Here is a 20,355-nt window from a genome sequence, read left to right as displayed (position 1 = left end):
AGCCCATGGCCCACAGACCCAACCCTGTGGCTCCAGCTGACCCATCTCAAAGCCAGAAATGGAGGGCTTCCTACAGGCACCAGCCCCATGTCCCTCGAGGCCACACCTCCTGGGTGCTGTGAAGATAGCTCTCCCCCAGGACCACCTGGCACATCCATCACAGACAGGAGGCGGTGCCAGGCCAGAGCCGTGTGATTCCCTGCATGGGACAAGTGGCTTTTCAAGGAATGCTCTGAACCAGGGAGCTGTACAAGGCACAGCTGACTGGGCAGAAACCCACATGGCCCAGCCCCCACTGGAAGAGAGGGGTCACTGTCAGAGTGTGCTTGGTTCCCAATCTGCCTGGTCCCATGGCCCAGAAAAATTAATTAACTTGGGCAGTGAGACAGCAGAGCCTAATCTTATAGCCCCATCCTTTCCTGGGCTAAGAGGAACAAGGTATGAAAAGGGGTCCCAGAAACCCCATTTTCAACATTTCCATAGCAGATCTTTCCCAAAGATATCTTGTGCCCATGCAGAGGTAATCACCAAATCCTCAGTGCTGGTGTAGCAAAGCTAGAAAAGTTGTAACCGACAACTAATGTGTCAGATGACCTTGGACAAGTGACTTCCACTCTCTAGGGAAGTTCTCCTATTTATGAAACAGGAGGTTGGACGAGATAACTGCTAAGTTCCTATTAGCTTGGAGATTCGACAGCCTTTCTCCAAATGGTGGCAGTGCAGAAGGCCACTCTGACCACACTGTCGGAAATAAAGACAACTGGAGTTTGAGCACGGCTTATGGGGAGGATGCCTGTGCCTCATCTGAGACCAAAAGTGGGCACAGAAAGACTTAATGCCTGTGAGGAGCTATAACCTGGGTCTTGCAAGAGAAGCAGGGTAAAGATGGGCCACAAAGGGGAGAAATGTGAGGGGCCCAGGTGGCAAGGAACCACAGGGGATAAGGCTGGAAACTTCAGGTAAGATGTCTGGACTGACATGTTCTGTCCCAGGCTCAGAACTTCAGAAAGAGGTGGAGACTTTGAAAGGGTATCTGTTCAGCTTCAGGGAACAGTCAAGAACACATGGCCAGCAGCTGAAAGGAGGGAGAAAGCAGGGCTGGGGATGCGGACACAGCTGTACATGTGACAGGGTGGCTGAACCACACAGTAAGACAGTAGAACGTGCAGACAGGAGCAGGATGCGGTGTTCTCACAATGGGAACAGCTGACTGAGGCGACAGCACCAAGGCAGCATAGCCTCTTACAGGAAGCTGGCCCAGGCTGCCGCGGTAACAACCCTACAGAGGGCGCACCAGCCCTCGCGGTCGTGGGTGGGCAGCAGCCCACCGTGGGTGGGCGTGGGTCACTCGCGTTAGGCAATCATAGCAGGAAGCTCTGGCTATGAGCGCCTTGGCAAAGGCGAACTTCTCAGTCAAGTAGTCAATGTTCAGCTATGGCTTAGCTCCTAATTATCCTGTCTGCTATCATGCAGACGCATGTTCTCGTCCTGATTTGAGCAGTACGAAGTCTCTGTGTGGACAAGACAAGCTGCTCAGCAGACACTCGGCGAACTGATTTGAGGGCCGTACACAATCATGGCTGTTCTCCTAGCTGTCTTTAGGCCGTCTGGCAGGTCCTGGGATGCCCAGCATATGTGTCACTCACAACACGGAGGGTCGTGTGAGCACGCTACCCATCCTGTAGACGGGCCCTACAGGAAAGGTGTTTTTCTTATACCAGCTTGGGTCACAGGGCAGAGAGTCTTGCACAAGGTGGGAGAGGCAGCTTGCACCAGGACAGGGTATTAAGAATCCATCTCCAGGTCCAAGGTGGAAACTAAATGGCTAATTCTCTGCCCACCCCCACCCCCCCACTTTCCCCAACAGCGCCGTGGTGCTTGATGGCAAGATTTATGCAACTGGCGGCATTGTTAGCAGTGAGGGGCCTGCCCTGGGCAACATGGAAGCCTATGAGCCCGCGACCAACACGTGGACCCTACTCCCCCACATGCCCTGCCCTGTGTTCAGACACGGCTGCGTTGTGATAAAGAAATATATTCAAAGCGGCTGACATCGGCAGAAAGCCCACGTCGAGTCTGGACAAGTCTGGTGAGGCAGATGCTACTCACGGTGATCAATGTTCAGCAACACCAATAAGAGGCCGATAGACACAATCGAAGAAATCACTGCGCTAAACATTTTGAATACTCTCTACATTGAATGTAGAAAATCATCCTCGCCTTTGGGGGAAACGGGGGCATAGCGCTCCGAGCAGCAGGAACCACAACCATCCGAGGAGCTGGGCCGAGGGCTGGGGGGGGCTCCTGCAAAGGCACTTGCTCTGAACGGAGGCGCTCACTCTGCCCGGTGCAATAGAGTTTCACATATTTTTTCAACTGGGAGAGAGAAGCTGATTTTTCCTTCCTGCAGAGCAAGCTTGATCCCTACACAACCATAGATCAGTTATCCTATGACAATATTAGGTGTCAGGCTCTCTTGTAATAAGATCAAAGTGTCCTTATCACTTTGATTCCTACTTTTGTTTTTAACCAATCTACACTTTTCAGTGGCCGAGAGAAGAGAAGGGACAATACTGTGCTGCACAAGGCCTAGGAGGTCCCTGCTGGTTCCTGCTGGGCTGAGGATGAGTCCAGCTGCCCATGCAGAGCCAGATGTGGCTGGAGCCACAGCGCAGGGAGCAGCCTAGGGACAGCTGGGAGAACCTTTGTCCTTCATGGGTTTCTCTACCTTGTTTTTGCTGGAGGACAGGTGACCGTGCTAGCTTTCTCTTGTCCGATATGAATTATTTAGATTTCCAAGGCATTTTCTTGATAAACAAAAAGGCTATTTTTAAGTACTGAGAGAAGGAGGAGGCCATGAGAGGGATAATGCAGGAATTCCCAAAGCTCTTCGCAGGTAGTGCCAGAGTGGGGCATTTGCTCTAATTTTTTCTACGTGCAGAATAGAGGATCTCTCCTGGGTGGGGGTGAATACCCCCGTTTTATTTTTTAAAAAATGTAACTCCCAGACAGCCCCATTAAGAGCTGTGCCTCATGGAGGCATTGTCAAAGAAGATTCTGTTCTAGAAGGAAACCAGTTCTGGCTCATGACACCAGTCCAGCTCCCTCCATGAGGTCAAGCTGAGGACCCAGGCCGGGTAGGAAGGGAGGAAGGGAGGGAGGGAGAATAAATGTCTACAAAGCACAGGAGACTATTTTTGATATTTATAGCTATATATTAAGGCACCTGCCACAAGAGCTCTCAGGATAGGGACAGCCTTCGTAGACGAGCCATGACAGCCACGGCCTGAGGGGCATGAGCAGAATCACTCCTCCTGTAGCATTTTAACCAGAGAAGGGGGAGCCAGGAGGGAGGTCACACCGTGGCTCATGAGAGAAAGGCCTTCCTGCCAGTCCTCAGACCCTCAAACCTCACGCGGTGACCAGTTTCCATTCCAGGGCAAGAAGAAAGCCGCCACCACTGCGCTTGTTTAGTTGAAGTTGGTACCAAATACGCATTCGCCATTTTTATATCTGGGAAGTCAACTTGCCGTCATTTCATAATAAAAACCATTTCTAAGGAGAAAAGGACAGGACAGGACGTGCTTTCCATCTTTCGGTATTTGATGACACAAAATTCCAGTTCTAATGTCGGGCATCAACTTCTAGCACTACAAGTGTGGCTCCCACTTGGACAAGATACCGAGCTTCGTTTATGCAGTTTTTACTATTATTTATTCTTTTAAAAAGTAATAAGCACAAAACTACATACGTTGTATGTCATTTAAAGTATTTATGTCAAACAGGGTGCAAGTGTGAACCCAAGGACCGGAGCACAAATCTCTAACTGCCTGGGGCAGGGCCGATGTTAGCGTTGGCGTGCGTCTGCCTCCAAAGGAGGCGTTAGTGGTCAGCGAGACTCAACACAGACGACATTGAAATTCCGCTTCTCTCCTCATCTATCACACTGGAGCAACACTGGCTATTTCTGTGAATGATACAAAACAGGGTTCTCTGTAATGGTATTGTACATAGTATATGTTTATTGTTAAGTTCTTGTTATATTATAATAAATATATTTATAGATCTAGACTCAGAAGCCAATGGAATGCCTTTGTGCGCATTGATGGCCACAGTGATGAGGAAGTCCATGCAGACCTGCTCCTGCTCTCACACATCAGCTGTCTGGGCTCTCTCGGAGCCTTTAGTACAGGTCTTGATGATTAGAAAGGACAGGACTCCTTGGCAAGGGAACCCGCAGACCGACTCTGCTCTACTAAGGATATCCACACGAGGCTTGCCCGGGGGCAAGGGATGACTGCTCACTCTCTTGCAGGGAAAGAAGTTGAACAGAGTAGTAGGAGAAGGTAGATTCACCAGCATTTCATCCAGGCAAAGAGCCCCACGCCCTTAACCCCCAGATCTCACGAAGACCTGGCATCTTCTTGCGAGAAAACATGTGAAGAAGGTGGATGAGGGTAGGTGTTAGTGGGAGTTCTTCAGGGAACTCGGGTAGGGCCTATATTGGTAGAACACACACTTGCCAAATAGGTATCTGCAATGGTATCTTCAGAAACACCAGTCCTAGAGGAAAAGACGGAAGATGTGTAGAAGATTCCAGTCACGAAGAGCTGAAATTATAACCTGTTATAAAAACCAAGCAATAGTCTAGTGAGCTCCTTCCTTCTCTACTTAATTTCCCTATATCAAGGAAAACATGTTCTCTGGGCCTATGAAGAGTCTGTTTACTCTTACCATAAAAGATATGTGTAAAAGAAAAAAAAAAAGACACATGTTATTAGAAGCCCATGTAACTATGGGAGGAGTCTCCCCTGTTGAACTCAAGGTACTATCATCAGACCTGGCAAGACTCAGGCACAGAAGAGATGGACCGCATTGTGTGTGTGTGTGTGTGTGTGTGTGCGCGCGCAAATTTAAAAAAATCATAGCCAAAATAAGGAAACAGTCAGGAAAAATATTTGCAATCCATATGACAAGGGATTAATATCTTTACTGACAAGCCTACATAATTCAATAAGAAAACATTAAGTGATTCCAATTGTTTAACAGATCATTGACCTTACAAGAGGAAACATTGCTAGTAAATATAAGACAGGTTGGTAGTTATCAAAGAATGAAACTTAGACAATGAGGTACCATTTTCACCTACTAAATTAGCTTCCCTAATCTAAAAATAAAAGGGGGAGAGGTGCTGGGAGAGCTCTAAATGCTGATAAGGAGCAGTGAAACTCACTAGTGCCAAGGGTTCTATGAACTGAAATGGCTTCTAGAAAGCAATGTGGCAGGTGGCATGTATCAAGAGCCTAAAAAGTATCTGACCCAGTAAATCCACTTCTGTGCATCCATCAGGAAATGTCCTACAATAACTACCTCCCACTTACTGACACTAACTTTATGCCAGACACTGTGCTAAGCACTTAGCGCATTGAATCCTTACAATTCTACAAGATAGCCACCAAAGACAAGCAGCATTATAAACCACACTGTAAGATTCATATTTGTATATAACTGTGATTATGTAAGATATGTACAAAGGTATATAAGCTATAAAGATACATAAAATATGTATATAAAAATAGCCAGATGTGTAGTCATGAAACTATTAGTTGTACTGATGCAATTATGGGCTGTTTTCCTTCTCTCTTTTCCAAAATGTATATAAAGAGATGTTACTTTTATAATAAAGATACAGATATAGATATTTTAATGGGGAACCGGGGACAGAAAGTAATCTTTCCCCCATGTTTTAGTCTGAGAAATTCTCAATTATTTCCTGTTTTGGCCACCATAAGCAATGGAAAAGTTAGAGTTTAGAATAAAGAAACAAATAATTACAGACAAGAAAATTGCCAGTAATAATCAAGATTGGTTTTTTCAAACCTAAAGGCTAAGAGTGAAGGGATTATATCTTTCAGGGCATGAAGATTTTCATGAAGCAAATGAACTTCACATTCTTGGAAGGTCAAGAAAAAAAAAAGGACAGTAATAAAGAAGGAAACATTCTAGTTCGACATAAGGATGAATGGATGAGTGCTAAAAATCTGGAATGGGTTACCAAGATCCTTGTGAAGGGCTTCTCTAATCTCAATACTATATTTGTGTAGCATAACTGCATACATTATTTTATTCTCTCAACTACCCTAAACATCATAGGGCATCATCTTCACTCTTCAAGAGGAAATAATCTTAGAAAAGCGACCTGAATGCACTAACAGTCCTGCCACACCCCAAGTACTCTCCATACATTATCATATCTATTCCTCCTAACAATCCTGTAGGTGGCTATCCCTGCTCCACAGGCTCCAGACGTGAAACAGAGTCTGGTCTAAGGCACATTGGCATTCAAACCCCGCTCAGTGAAACTCCAGAGAGCCTGTGCTACATCACATGGCCTCGTCAAGGCTGCCTGGACTTACATAGCTCCTATGACTCTAAGACTAAGGCTCCTTCCTTTTCCCCAAGCCATCTCCGAAATCTGTACTAAGAAAAGGAATTCTGTTAATACGATAGACATGCCGCTCTGTGTTAGACATGGCCCTGTTGAGAAGCAAATTTCCCTAAGCCTTGCGAGAATGTCCACACAGGAAATGGTTCTGTGGGAAGGAAAGAGCCCACTGAAAGCAGGTATCAGACCATCCACTGCTGCCTCATTTGAAACTCCTGTGAGCCTCCACTCTGCAATAAACTCTCAAGGGTTTCCTAATGTTCTTGCTGACCACAACCCAGGGCCTGAGAGAGGAAAGGAAAGGGAGGAACAGCATTCGTACTTAGGCTGCACCATCCTCAGCTACAAAGGGCATATCATGACCTTGGCATCCAAGAAGTAGGTTCAACTGTTCTCCCACCTGGGTCAAGGGTCTGAAATGTGGAGTCGACTCTAAGAGTCTGCCTTTATCACGTGATGGCAAAAATGAGACCATCCAAGAACCTGTGTTTACCTTCCCAAATTTATAATCCACGTGCTCTGTTATCCTCTAACATTTGGCAGATCACTTGAGTGTCTTTCCTCGTGAAAGATGAGGACAGCCTTTGAGTAGATCATACTAGGTCGATAAGACTATGTTCTCAGCAGGCAAGGGCCATACCCTCTTACCTTCCCCCCCAGGGCACTTCACCCTAATGAGTAGTGACAGATTACTCAAACTCTACTGGCAGCAAGAAAAATGTTTTGAGTTATGAAAACTATAAAGGCAAGGCTATGATTCTGCATAATGTTTTGGCCATCCCTGTTGTCTATAGATGACTAAAGAAGCAACAGCTTTTGTTAAAGCATTTTTATTTACCATGTGTATAGAACTCCTTCGTTCTTGGTGAAAGTAGTCACTGCTAGTGCAAACCTGTGCACCATGGGATCCATCAGCCTTTCTGCTTAGGGCTTCAGCCTGGGGACTTTGCATCCCTGCAGGTAAAAGTCAGTCTTTGAGACTCTACATTTCACCCCTCCACTCTCCAGTACCTCTCCATTGCCACTGCCTTATTTTTAAGCCCTCATGACTTCTTGCCTTAGTCGTTGCTATAGCCTCTTTCTTCCGGTTATTTTTTAAATATCAACTTTATTGACATATAATTCACATACGGTAAAACTCATCCTTTTAAAGTATACAATCCAGTGGCTTTTAGTATATGCAGAGTTGAGCTACCATCACCCCTACTCAACTGGAGAACATTTTCATCATCGCAAAAAGAAACCTGAATCCACTAGTAGTCACTCTCCACTTTCCCCACTGCCAGTGCATGGTTACCACCAATCTACTTTCTGTTCTTAGGAATTTGCCTATTATGGACACGTCATATAGATGGAATCATACAATACGTGGTCTCTTGTCTCTGGCTTCTTTCACTCAGCATAGTGTTCTCAAGATTCACATATGTTGTAGTGTAGATCATTCCTTTTTATGGCCAATACTGCACTGAACAGGTATATTAAGTGGATATACATAAAAACAGATACATCTGGGGGCACCTGGCCAGCTCAGTTGGTAGAGCATGTGACTCTTGATCTCAGGGTCATGAGTTCAAGTCCTACATTGGGCAGAGAGGTTACTTTTAAAAAAATTGTTTTTAATGTTTATCCATTCATTAGCTGATAGATGTTTGAGTTGCTTCCACATTTTAACCATTAAGAATTATGCTCCTATAAACTTTTGTATACTGTTCAAGATTTTGAGATTAAATAAATTTGGGAAATGCTAGGTAAAACAAGGTTAAACAGGCTTCTGCTATAGTACTTCTCAGGGTCAAAAACAGACTAACATTCATTCCAATTTCACTACAATGGATACACAGGCAATGTTTTCCAAACTTATGTGGCAACAAATTGCCCCCCATGCCCTAGAAAACTTCTCTTCGAAAATTATGATATAAGCTCAAATAGTCACATGGGATTCTGGAGTCAATACATCTGACCCTCATCTTTGAGAGAAGCACAAGAGCAAGTAAAGGTAATATTGTGAAAGATTCAGAAGCAAATTCTGATTTAGAATTCTCAAAATGTTTCTTAAATTGATACATTTTTGTATGTTAGCAGATCAGTATTCTTTGAAGTCAACAAATCCTTTTTCTGAATACAGCAAAATATGTTTCACCACAATTTTCTAAGTGCCAAAAGGATTTCAGCATCTCTTATACTGTAATATAAAAAGACTGAAATAGGGGTGCCTGGGTGGGTCAGTTAGTTAAGCAGACAACTTCAGCCCAAGTCATGATCTCACGGTCCGTGAGTTCAAGCCCTGCATCCGGCTCTGTGCCAAAAGCTCAGAGCCTGGAACCGGCTTCAGATTCTGTGTCTCCCTCTCTCTCTGCCCCTCCCCAACTCGTGCTCTCTCTCAAAAATAATTTAAAAAACTTTTTTTTTAAAGACCAAAATAAACAGTTACACTATAACCACTCTACACAACGAAAATACCCAACCCACTATATTCAGTGATAGTTGCAAATGCATGACCTGACAGTTCCTGGAAAAGATTCTCAGGCATTTTGTACTTTATTAATTTATTTATTTTGAACAACATGACAATCCTCTCAACAAGGGGACTGTATCTATCAGAGATCAGGGAACAGAGAAATCACTTGTTCAAACAACACTGAAATTTTCTAATTCCGCTATTCTCATTAAAACTAATAAAACAAAAATATGATTTAATATTTGTGTTTAGATTAACATTTGTGGTAACAGTGAGATAAATTTTCATCTAATTCCAGTATAAAACTTCAGCATCTGGGAGAAAAAAAGTGCTTTTTGATGATCTTTTGCTTTTTTGATTCTGTGTATATACATTTAAGTTCAAACAATGTGGAAATGAGTGTAAAGAAATATTCCAAAGATGTGAAACTGATTTTTTATAGTGTGATAGGCAATTACTCCTTTCTTTGCTACCAACTCCATTTTAAAAATAATCTTATTAAAGAAATTTCCTTATTAAACCGTGGTAAACTACAGAACTGACAGCTTACTGAGGTTTCCTTTAAATATGTGAAGTAATTTGAGACTTCCCACCACAAATACATTTCAGTAATATAATAAGTACAATGTTACTTGTGGATTGTCACATTTCTTTTTAAAGGGATATTCTGTTGTGAAGTCTTGTTAAACTATTTTGCCCTCATGAAAATGCTAAAATAGAAATTTGTAATTAATTTCCAACACTTTCCCAAGGAACTTTATGCTATAAGCAAAGTAACTATATGCACTGTTTAGAAATAATGCTATCTCATATCAAAATTAACTTTGCTTTGTTGCCATAATGAGAACGTTAGGAAAGCTCTAAGCTCTGTGTAGATAGCCACAGACACATGATTCAAATTATTCATGTGTTTTTTACTAATAGTTCCACAAGTTTTTTAAGACTGTGGTTTTACATGTGGCTCTCAAAGAGTAATGCCTACTGATTTACCATTTGTTGAGAAACTGGAAATTCCAGAGCGTTTGATAACCTACAAGGATGAAATTTTTGAAGCTGCACCTGACACTGGACCCTTTTTTTAAACCTGTATCTGTTCTACCTAAGACATTTTAAACTCTAGCTCTGACAAAATTCTCCATCTAGCACATTCACATGGTTCCCCTTCTATATTTGCTCTTTAGTTTCATTACAGATGTTCAGTTCCTAGATTCTTTCCATTGTCTCCCAAGTTAGCAGTCCTACTCTGGTTACCCTGGTTTCATGTCCATTCATACCCAGGAATGGAATGCCTCTTCCAAAAGTTATCTCAAGGACCTAACATTCTGGTCCTTCAATCAGACCAACAAGGCAAAACTACAATCCTAACTGTAATCCCAATCTAACTATCAGCCTCCTCTGAGGCTTTATTTGGGGTAATACTACAAGGAGATAAAAACCCACATTTACATAGGCTGGTGCCATGACTCATACATGGTGCCCACACCTTTTTCTCATTGTTCCTGAGGCTCCTTCCTATTTCCACCAGCGACTACTGCAGACCTTCACTTTCCCCCTTGTTTCCTAATTAGAACCCCTCACTCTTGGGGCACAGGGTGGCTCAGTAGGTTGAACGTCCAACTTCAGCTTAGGTCATGATCTCGTGGTCTGTGAGTTCGAGCCCTGCATCAGTCTCTGTGCTGACAGCTCAGAGCCTGGAGCCTGCTTCAGATTCTGTGTCTCCCTCTCTATCTGCCCTGCTCACACTCTGTCTCTCTCAAAAATAAACAGTAAAAAAAAAAAAAAAAAAAAAAGAATCCCTCTCTCTTGGCACAAGAGCATCCCTTTGCAAAAAAACAACTGAGGTGGAGGATGGTAACAAAGGCAGTACAGTTTTTTTAAATCTTCCTGAATAGCCCATTGACAACAGAGAAACCACAATGAAAAATTCACAGACTCATGAATAACATCTAAAATAAAACTAAGTAACAAGGAATCTCTGGAACCCCCAATCCCAAGTGGGTAGGATCAAACCACTAACATCTGTGAGAACGTGGTCCATATGTGAAGAGGAGAACCATGGGCATCTAATGGAATTAAGAACCCCCACAGGCGTTCACTGGAGAGCTGGGGGCAGAACTAAGAGCACCTGAGCCTAGAAGCCTTGCAGTCCTCAGGTGAGGGCAAGGTTCTGTGCACACGTGAGCCTTGTGAATCCTCAAAAACAATATGCCAAAGCCCCCTTTCAGGACCACACCCCATAGAGACAAAGCTACTAGGGACAGAGTCTAAACTGAACAACACAGGGACCAAAGAAAGAGAGACCCAGATAAAAGTAGGAGACAGAACCAGTCAAGAGATTTCAGAGAGTAAGCAGCCCTATATTTAACATTTCACCAGGGCACCTGAGTGGCTCAGTCAGTTAAGAGTCTGACTTTGGCTCAGGTCATGATCTCATAGTTCATGAGTTCGAGCCCCGCAGTGGGCTCCGTGCTGACAGCTTGGAGCCTGGACCCTGCTCTTGATTCTGTGTCTCCCTCTCTCTGTTCTTCCCCCACTCACACTCTGTCTCTCTTTCTCAGAAATAAGGATTAAAAAAAAATTTTTTTTTAAACACTTCACAAAAATAACAGAAGAGAGAGCTCCAGCACTGTGAAATTCAGGCTTCCTTCTAAAAGTTCAAGGAAATTTCATATAAAAGTGAGCAACAAACAGATTGAGGGGAAATCTCATATAAATATATTACAAGAAAAGAAACTTTAAAAGGAGAAGGCTACCCCCTAAAGGCAATAAGAGCCCTCCAGAAAGACATGCCTAAAAAATACATGAAAACTATGACCTATTTCAAAACAAGCAAAAGGACACAAAACAATAACAGAAAAATGAAAAAAAAATATAAACCTGAATTAGAAAAACTCACAAAGGATATGAAATAACTCAGGAAGAATGAGAGTGCTTGCTTCAACAGCACACACACTAAAACTGGAATACAAAGATCAGAATTAGAAAAAAAGATCACGTTAGAAATGTATACTAAAGTAGAAAGAACATAAAAGTTAACAACAACAACAACAACAACAACAACAAACCCAGTAGGTAATGCCTTAAGACAAACAGAAGGGGGAAAAAAGGCAGGAAATTTTTTTAAGTTAACAAAGAAATGAAAGAATTTCTGGTTCTGGTTAAGATTCAGTGAGCACACCCCACTCTCTCCCCCACTGATGACAACCACAAGTCCTGGACAAAAGACATAAGCAATTACCTAAGGATTCTGAAAACCACATAAAGCAGGTGAACTGGGTAGGAAACACAACACTCACACAATGACCCGCACAGTGGTGAATTTCCAGGTTTCCTTTTTATCTTCTGTATTTCTCAGCTTACACTCTAGGGCAGCCAGGATCTCAGAAGGAACACGCTCTCTCTAGACTCTCCAGACCTAAACCCAGCTGAGCCTCAGTGATAAATTGTCCTCATGGCACCAATGACGATGATAACAGGCAAATCCCTAAAGCTTCTTTTCTCTCTTTCCATCTAGACCACCAGGAAAGGGGACTCTTGGGAACCCAAGAGTGTGGGAGAAGATGTCAAAGAGGAGGGAGCAGGAGAATGAGGCCCTTTAAATTCCTGTGTGAAATCCTGAGTTGCACATGCGTAGAAATGACCCAGATCAACAGAGCAAAGGCCACATCCAACCCATGATGGGGACCACCCCCAGAGCCCCCTAGACTGGCCCCTGGGTGGTGCACATGTGGAGCTGTATCATTTTCCCACTGCTGCTGTAAAAAACTACCGTAAACTTAGTGAATTAGGACAACACAAATGTACTATCTTATGGTTCTGGAGGCCAGAAGTAAAAAAATGGGTCTTAATGTGCTAAAATCAAGGTGTCAAGAGACTTGTGTTCCTTCCTGGAGCTCTAGGGAAGAATCTTTTTTCCTCGATTCTTCCAGCTTCTAGAGGCTTCCTGTATGCCATGGTTTGTGGCCCTTTCCTCCATCTTCAGAGAATGTCACTCCAACCTCTGCTTGGTCATCACATCTCCTTTTCCTGACTCTGATTGTCCTGCCTCCCTCTTATAAGTACCCTTGTGATGACACTGGGCCCACTCATATAATCCAGAATAATCGCCCCATCTGATAATCCTTAATCATATCTACAAAATCCCTCTTACCAACAGATATATTAAAATGGTATACCAAACCATATTTAAATAATCCAAAAGACTCCAAAAAAGGAGAAAAAGAAGAGTAAAAAAGAGGGACAAACAGAAAAGATAAAAAGTTAAATCCAAACCACCTCACACTCATTAGGATGGTTGCTATCAAAAATGCAGAAAATATCAAGCGTTGACGAGGATAGGGAGGAATCAGAACCACTCTGAATTGTTGGTGGGAATGTTTTTACATGGCGCAACATGTTTTTACATGGTGCATCATGGTTGCACATGGTGCAAACATGACAGAATACAGTATGGCAGTTCTTTAAAAAATTAAAAATAGAATTACTATATGACCCAGCAATTCCACTTCTGGGCATATACCCAAAAGAACTGAAAGCAGGGACTCAAAGAGATGTTTGTATACCCACATTCATCGCATTATTCACAATAACCAGAAGGTGGAAGCAACCCAAGTGCCCACCAATCGATTAATGTATTTTTAAAACGCAATATACACATACAATGGAATAGTATTAAACCTCAGAAATAAAGGAAATTCTGGGGCGCCTGGGTGGCTTGTCGGTTAAGCGTCCGACTTCAGCTCAGGTCACGATCTCACGGTCCGTGAGTTCGAGCCCCGCGTCGGGCTCTGTGCTGACAGCTCAGAGCCTGGAGCCTGTTTCAGATTCTGTGTCTCCCTCTCTCTCTGACCCTCCCCTGTTCATGCTCTGTCTCTCTCTGTCTCAAAAAATAAATAAACGTTAAAAAAAATATATTAAAAAAAAAAAAAAGAAATAAAGGAAATTCTGGCTGAGTGAAATAAACCAGTCACAAAGGACAAATACAGTCTGATTCTACTTTTTATTTTTAATTTAAAAAAAAAAAAAATTTTTTTTTGACATTTATTTATTTTTGAGACAGAGAGAGACAGAGCATGAACGGGGGAGGGTCAGAGAGAGGGAGACACAGAATCTGAAACGGGCTCCAGGCTCTGAGCTTTCAGCACAGAGCCCGACGCGGGGCTCGAACTCACGGACCGCGAGATCATGACCTGAGCCGAAGTCGGCGCTTAACCGACCGAGCCACCCAGGCGCCCCTATTTTTAATTTTTTAATGTTAATTTTTTTTGAGGGGTGGGGGGAGGAGCAGAGAGAGAGGGAGATACAGAATCTGAAGGAGGCTACAGGCTCTGAGCTGTCAGCACAAAGCCCAGTGTGGGGCTCAAACCCATGAACTGCAAGATCATGATCTGAGCGAAGTCCGACATTTAACCTACTGAGCCACCCAGGCGCCCCGTCTGATTCTACTTATATGAAGTATAAGTTTTCCAAGATAAAAAAGGTTCTGGAGATGAATAGCGGTGATTGATGGTTGCACAATAATGTGAATGTACTGAATACCACTAGTTGTATACCTAAAAATGGTTAAGATGGTAAATTATGTATATTTTACCACAATTTTTAAAAATTACATTAAATGGGGGTGCCTGGATGGCTCAGTTGGTCAAACATCTGACTCTAGATTTTGGCTTAGGTCATGATCTCATAGTGCATGAGTTGAGCCCCAAGTCAGGCTCTGTGCTGATAGCACAGAGCCTGCTTAGGATTCTCTCTCTCCCTTTCTCTCTGCTCCTCCCCTGCTCACACACACTCTGTCTCAAAAACAAACTTAATGGGGTGCCTGGGTGGCTCAGTCGGTTGGGCGGCCGACTTCAGCTCAGGTCATGATCTCATGGTTCATGAGCTCAAGCCCCACGTCGGGCTCTGTGCTGACAGCTCGAAGCCTGGATGGAGCCTGCTTCGGAATCTGTGACTGCCCCTCTCTCTGTCCCCTCCCCAGCTCATGTTCTGTCTCTGTCTCTCAAAAAATAAATAAACTTTAAAAAAACATTTAAAAAATAAATAAACTTAAAAAAATTACGTTAAATGTAAATAATCTAAATACCCCAATTTAAAAACAGAGATTAGGAGATGGAAAAAAAAACTAGAAAGACCCAGGTTTCTAAAAGAAACCTACTTGAAATATAAAAGTATACAGAAATTAAAAGTATACATAATAATGTACAGAAATTTAAAAGTAAAATGATAGCTGGGGCACCCCTGGGTGAGTCAATCAGTTAAGTGTCTGACCAGTTCAAGTCATGATCTCGGGGTTCATGAGTTCGAACCCCACATGGGGCTCTCTGCTGTCAGCACAGTGCCTGCTTCGGATCCTTAGTCTCCCTCCCTCCCTCGCTCCCTCCCTCTCTCTCTCTCTCTCTCTCTCTCTCTCTCTCTCTGCTCTTCCCCCACTTGTTCTTGCTCTCTCTCAAAAAAAAAATGAAAAAAAAAAAAGTGATAGAGACACAGATAAGAGAATAGAAAAGATAAGCCACAGACTGGGAGGAAATATGTGCAAAATACACCTCTGATAAAGGACTATGATTCAAATTATACAAAGAACTGTTAAAACTCAACAATACAGGGGCGCCTGGCTGGCTCAGTCAGTAGAACATGCAACTCTCAATCTCAGGGTTGTGAGTTCAAGCTCCATGTTCGGTACAGAGACTACTTAAAAATAAAACTTAGGGATGCCTGGGTCGTTCAGCTGGTGAAGGGTGTGACTTCAGCTCAGGCCATGATCTCACGGTTCGTGGGTTCAAGCCCCACACCAGGCTCTGGGCTGAGATTTCAGAGCCTGGAGCCTCCTTCGTTTCTCTCTGCCCCTCTCCTGCTCACTCTGTCTCTGTCTCTCCCAAAAATAAATAAAACATTTAAAAAACTTAAAAATAAATAAATAAAATAAAATCTTAAGGTGCAGCTGGGTGGCAGTTGGTTAAGCGTCCAACCTCAGCTCAGGTCATGATCTCATGGTTCATGAGTTCAAACCCGGCACTGAGCTCTGTGCTGACAGCTCAGGGTCCCAAGCCTGCTTCAGATTCTGTGTCTCCTTCTCTCTCTGCCCCTCCCCGACTCAGGCCGTCTGTCTCTATCTCTCTCTCCTCTCAAAAATAAACATTAAAAAATATATATTACACACACAAGATTTAAACCAACATCTTCCATATAAAGACAGCAAATAAGCATATGAAAAGATGCTCAACACCACATCATTAGAGAATTGCAAATTAGAACAATGAGACACTACCACACACCTATTAGCCCAAAATCCAAACACTGACGATATCAAGTTCTGGTGAGAAGATGGAACATCAGGCACTCACTCTCATTTGTTGCTGGTGTGAATGTAAAATAGTACAGCCGTTTAGGAAGACAGTTGGGCTGTTTCTTACAAAACTAAACATACTCTTTCCATATAATCCAGCAATTATGATATTTGGTATTTACCCAATGAGTTGCCAACTTATGTACACAAAAAAACCTGCACATGAATATTTATAGCAGCCTTATTCAAAATTGCCAAAAGTCGGAAGCAACCAAGATGTCCTTCAATAGACAAATGGGTAACAGACTGTAGTACATCCATACAATGGAATGTTATTGTGTTAAAAAGAAATGAGCTATCAAACCATAAAAAGACACCAGGGAACTTTAAATGCATGTTGCTGAGTGAAAAACGCCAAACTGGAAAGGCTACATCCTACATGATTCTCACTCCATGACATTCTGGAAAAAGCAAAACTATGGAGACAGTAAAATGATCAGCGACTGCGGGGGTTGGGGGGGGGGGGGAAGGGGGGGTGCCTGGGTGGCTCAAGTCAGTTTAAGGGTCTCTTGATTTCAGCTCAGGTCATGATCTCACAGTTTGTGGGAGTGAACCCTGTGTTAAACTGCGCTGACAACACAGAGCCTGCTTGGGATTCGGTCTCTCCCTCTCTCTCTGCCCCTTCTCTGCTCATGTGCATGCTCTCCCTCTCACTCTCAAACTAAATAAAAACTTAAAAAACAATGTTTAAAAAAAAAAAAGATCAGTGGTTGCCAGGGAAGGGAGCAAGGGATGATCAGGGGGAGACAGGAGGCTTGCAGGGCTCAGTGAAATGATTCCTAATGATGCTGCATGATGGATATATGTCATACATTTGTCAGAACCCAGAGAATGTACAATAGAAAGAATCAGCCCTAATGTAAACTATGGATTTTAGTTAATAATAATGTATCAATATTTGCTCATAAATTATAATAAATATACCATAGTGATGTAGAAGATGGTAATAATTGGGGAAACTGGTGAAGAGGGGGCAGGTAAAGAGATATAAGGGAACTCTGTCCTTTATGCTGCTTTTCTACAAACCTAAAACTGCAACAAAACAAAAAGTCAATTTTTTTTAAAAAAGCAATGTGCAAAGGAGTATCTATAATAACTTCCCTTTTGTGTAAGAATAAGGGGGGCAGAGGATAAGAGAATGTGTAACTTTATTTTAGCAAAAGAAACACCAGACAGATAAAAAAGAAACTAATGAGATTAGTGGCGGAAGGGATGGGGGCAATGACACTTTTCTGGATCTAACTATTTTGAATAGTTATGACTTTTATAAGTATGTTAATGTCTTACACACTCTAACAAATAAGGATGGGAGGGAACTTAAAACTGAATGCAAACAAGAAAACAAAAGAATCTAACCTTTTTTTTTTTTGAGAGGGAGAGAGAGCACTCATGAGTGGAGGTTGGGAAGTGAGAATAAGAATCTTAAGTAGGATCCACGCCCAGTGGGGATCCCAACGCAGGGCTTGATCTCACGAATCACGACCATGAGATCAGGACCTGAGCTGAAATCAAGTCAGATGCTTAACCAACTGAGCCACCCAGGTGCCCCAGAATCTAATTTATATTTTATTTCAAAAAATAATATAAGCAGGGTAAATGGGGGTAGAGGTAGAGATTAACCCAAGTAACTTCTGAACATAGTATTTAGACTATATGCCCTCATACTAAAGACAAAAGCACTATAAACATAATATTTAGCAGGGTTTTTTTCCCCAGTGGTATGAGTTAACTCTGGTTTAACTACTTTTTATGTAATTAAGGATTTAGAAAATATACATATTCAGAATAAAGGGAGCCATATTTCTTGCTGAACAAGGTTTTATGTATGGAAAGATGAAAAGCTAGGACATAAGAAAGTAAAGTTATGGGAAAGGACAGACCACACAAACACTAATTAAAAAAACAACTAAAGTAGTTCTATTAATAACAAAGAAGACTATGAACAAGGACAATTACTAGGGACAAAGAAGAATATTACATAATGATAAAACGTTCAATTCACCAAGAAGACATAACAATCCCAAATGTGTATGCAACTAAACAAAAGAGCATCAATATAGGAAGCAAAAACTGACACAACTGAAAGGAGAAACAGACAAATCCACAGTTATTGTTGGAGAGTTCAATACTCCTTAGTAATTGATAGTAGACAGAACACCAGCAAGAATACGGAAGACTTAACAACACAAGCAACCAATGTGACCTAACATTATAGAACCCTCCACCCAACAACACAATACACACCTTGTTTAAGGTTGATACGAAATATTAACCGAGCACCCACCTGGCTCGGTAGGTAAAGCATGTGACCCTTGATCTCAGGGTTGTGAGTTCAAGCTCCACGTTGGGTGCAGAGTTTACTAACTAAATGAACAGCTAAAATTTTTAACTTAAGATAGATCATACTCAAGGTAACAAATCAAAATAGACTTAAAAGAATTAAAATCATACACAGTATGTTTTTTGACAACAGAATTAAATGAGAAATCAACACAAAATCTAGGAAACCCCAAATACTTGAAAATTAAATAATACAAATTTAAATAATCTAGGAGTCAAAGAGGAAGTTTTAAGATAAAGTAGAACATATTTTTAAATGAATGAAAAGGAAAAATACAACATATCAAAATGTTTGGGATGCAGCTAAAACATTGCTTGTAAGTTTTTAACAGTAAATCTTCATATTAAAAAAGAAAAATGTCTCAAACCAATAATCTAAACTTCCTGTTTAAGAAACTAAGCATAAACCAAACGGAAGGAATTAACTTAGGAATGTAAATCAGGAAACTGAAAATGAAAAAAGTAGGAAAAAGTCCATGAAACCAAACATTAGTTTTTTAAAAGATGAATAAAAGTAGACTAACCAAGAAAAAAAAAGGAAGCCACAAATTGTTAATTTCAGATACAAAAAAAGGGATATCACTACAGACACAGCAGAGTTTAAAAGTGAACAAAGACTGGGGCACCTGGGAGGCTCAGTCAATTAATCATCCAATTCTTAATTTCGGCTCATATCATGATCCCAGCGTCATGGGATTGAGCCTCATGTCAGGCTCCACACTGAGCATCAAGCCTGCTTCAGATTCTCTCTCTCTCTCTCTCTCTCTCTCTCCCTCTCTCTCTCTCTCTCTCTCTCTCTCTTCCTCTGCCCGCTCCCCTGCTCACACTGGCACACTTTTTCTTTAGAAAAAAAAAAAATCATAAAAGCTAATAAAGACTAGTAGAGTTGTGTCAAAAGGACTCCAGAACCAACTTGAAAAGGCTCCCCACAGGCCATAGATGGGAACATTTTAGCAGCAATATGCATACTAATGACAATGCACTAAACTATATCAAATATGTTTAAAGCTATGAATTCATAATGATGCAAAGAAAACTAATTCATCAGTTTTGAATAGGAAGATCATTCATTTTTAAAACTAGTTAATAGTTTAAACTGGGTGGCTCAGTTGGTTGGGAGACTGACTCTTGATTTCGGCTCAGGTCATGATCTCAAGGTTTGGGTTTGAGCCTTGCATCAGGCTCCGCACTATGACAGTGTAGAGACTGCTTGAGATTCATATTCTCTCTCTCTCTCTCTCTCTCTCTCTCTCTCTGTCTCTCTCTCTCTCTCTCTCTCTCTCCCCCCCCACTCTCTCTCTGCCCCTCCCATGCATGCTTTCTCTCAAAATACATAAACTTAAAAATTTTTTTTAAATAAGTAACTAAAACTATTAAAGATAAAGAATCAAGTATTAATCATACCTACAGAACAGACAACACAATCACAAATGAGTAAGGAGCGATTTCATTGGAACTCACCGTTTTGCAAACTTTAATGAATTAAGATATCTAAGCATTTAGTATCAATCACTGCTGACATCACAAAAATAAATAAATTACCAGACACTATGTGCCTAACAAAAGAACACACTCTTACTTACGAAGTAGTCTTGCAAAAAGTAGTAGAACCAGAGTCTGATTAATGATTAAGCCTCTAGATCAGTGCTGCCCAATAGAAACATAACATAAGCCATATACATATTTAAGTTTTCTAGTAAACACATTACACAGAGTAAAATGAACTAGATGGAAATTATGTTTTATAAATTGAACCCAAATATCCAAAAT

At 41.8% G+C, this 20,355-nt stretch overlaps 1 protein-coding gene and 1 long non-coding RNA gene across 4 annotated transcripts in view; one reads left to right on the top strand and one right to left on the bottom strand.

The window, feature by feature from the left end:
* The window catches only part of KLHL29 (kelch like family member 29), a 311,078-nt gene extending 307,007 nt beyond the window's left edge, over nt 1-4,071 (top strand). For all 3 annotated transcript variants that reach the window (XM_019450776.2, XM_019450763.2, XM_019450767.2), the window contains one exon: nt 1,868-4,071. In XM_019450776.2, coding sequence (XP_019306321.1) covers nt 1,868-2,025 — 158 coding nt within the window. In that variant the 3' untranslated portion in view covers nt 2,026-4,071. The remainder of the gene's footprint in view (nt 1-1,867) is intronic.
* Nucleotides 3,753-20,355, bottom strand: part of LOC109267789 (uncharacterized) — a 19,149-nt gene continuing 2,546 nt past the window's right edge. Inside the window, exon 2 of the long non-coding RNA XR_002080272.2 lies at nt 3,753-4,563. This is a non-coding gene — a long non-coding RNA (uncharacterized LOC109267789). The remainder of the gene's footprint in view (nt 4,564-20,355) is intronic.

The sequence above is a fragment of the Panthera pardus genome, unplaced genomic scaffold (genome assembly GCF_024362965.1).
Source record: "Panthera pardus isolate Hobbes unplaced genomic scaffold, ASM2436296v1 HiC_scaffold_26, whole genome shotgun sequence".
In the NCBI taxonomy this organism is placed as follows: domain Eukaryota; kingdom Metazoa; phylum Chordata; class Mammalia; order Carnivora; family Felidae; genus Panthera; species Panthera pardus.
Note: the sequence above shows the minus strand (reverse complement) of the source record. Positions and strands in the feature narration are given on the sequence as shown.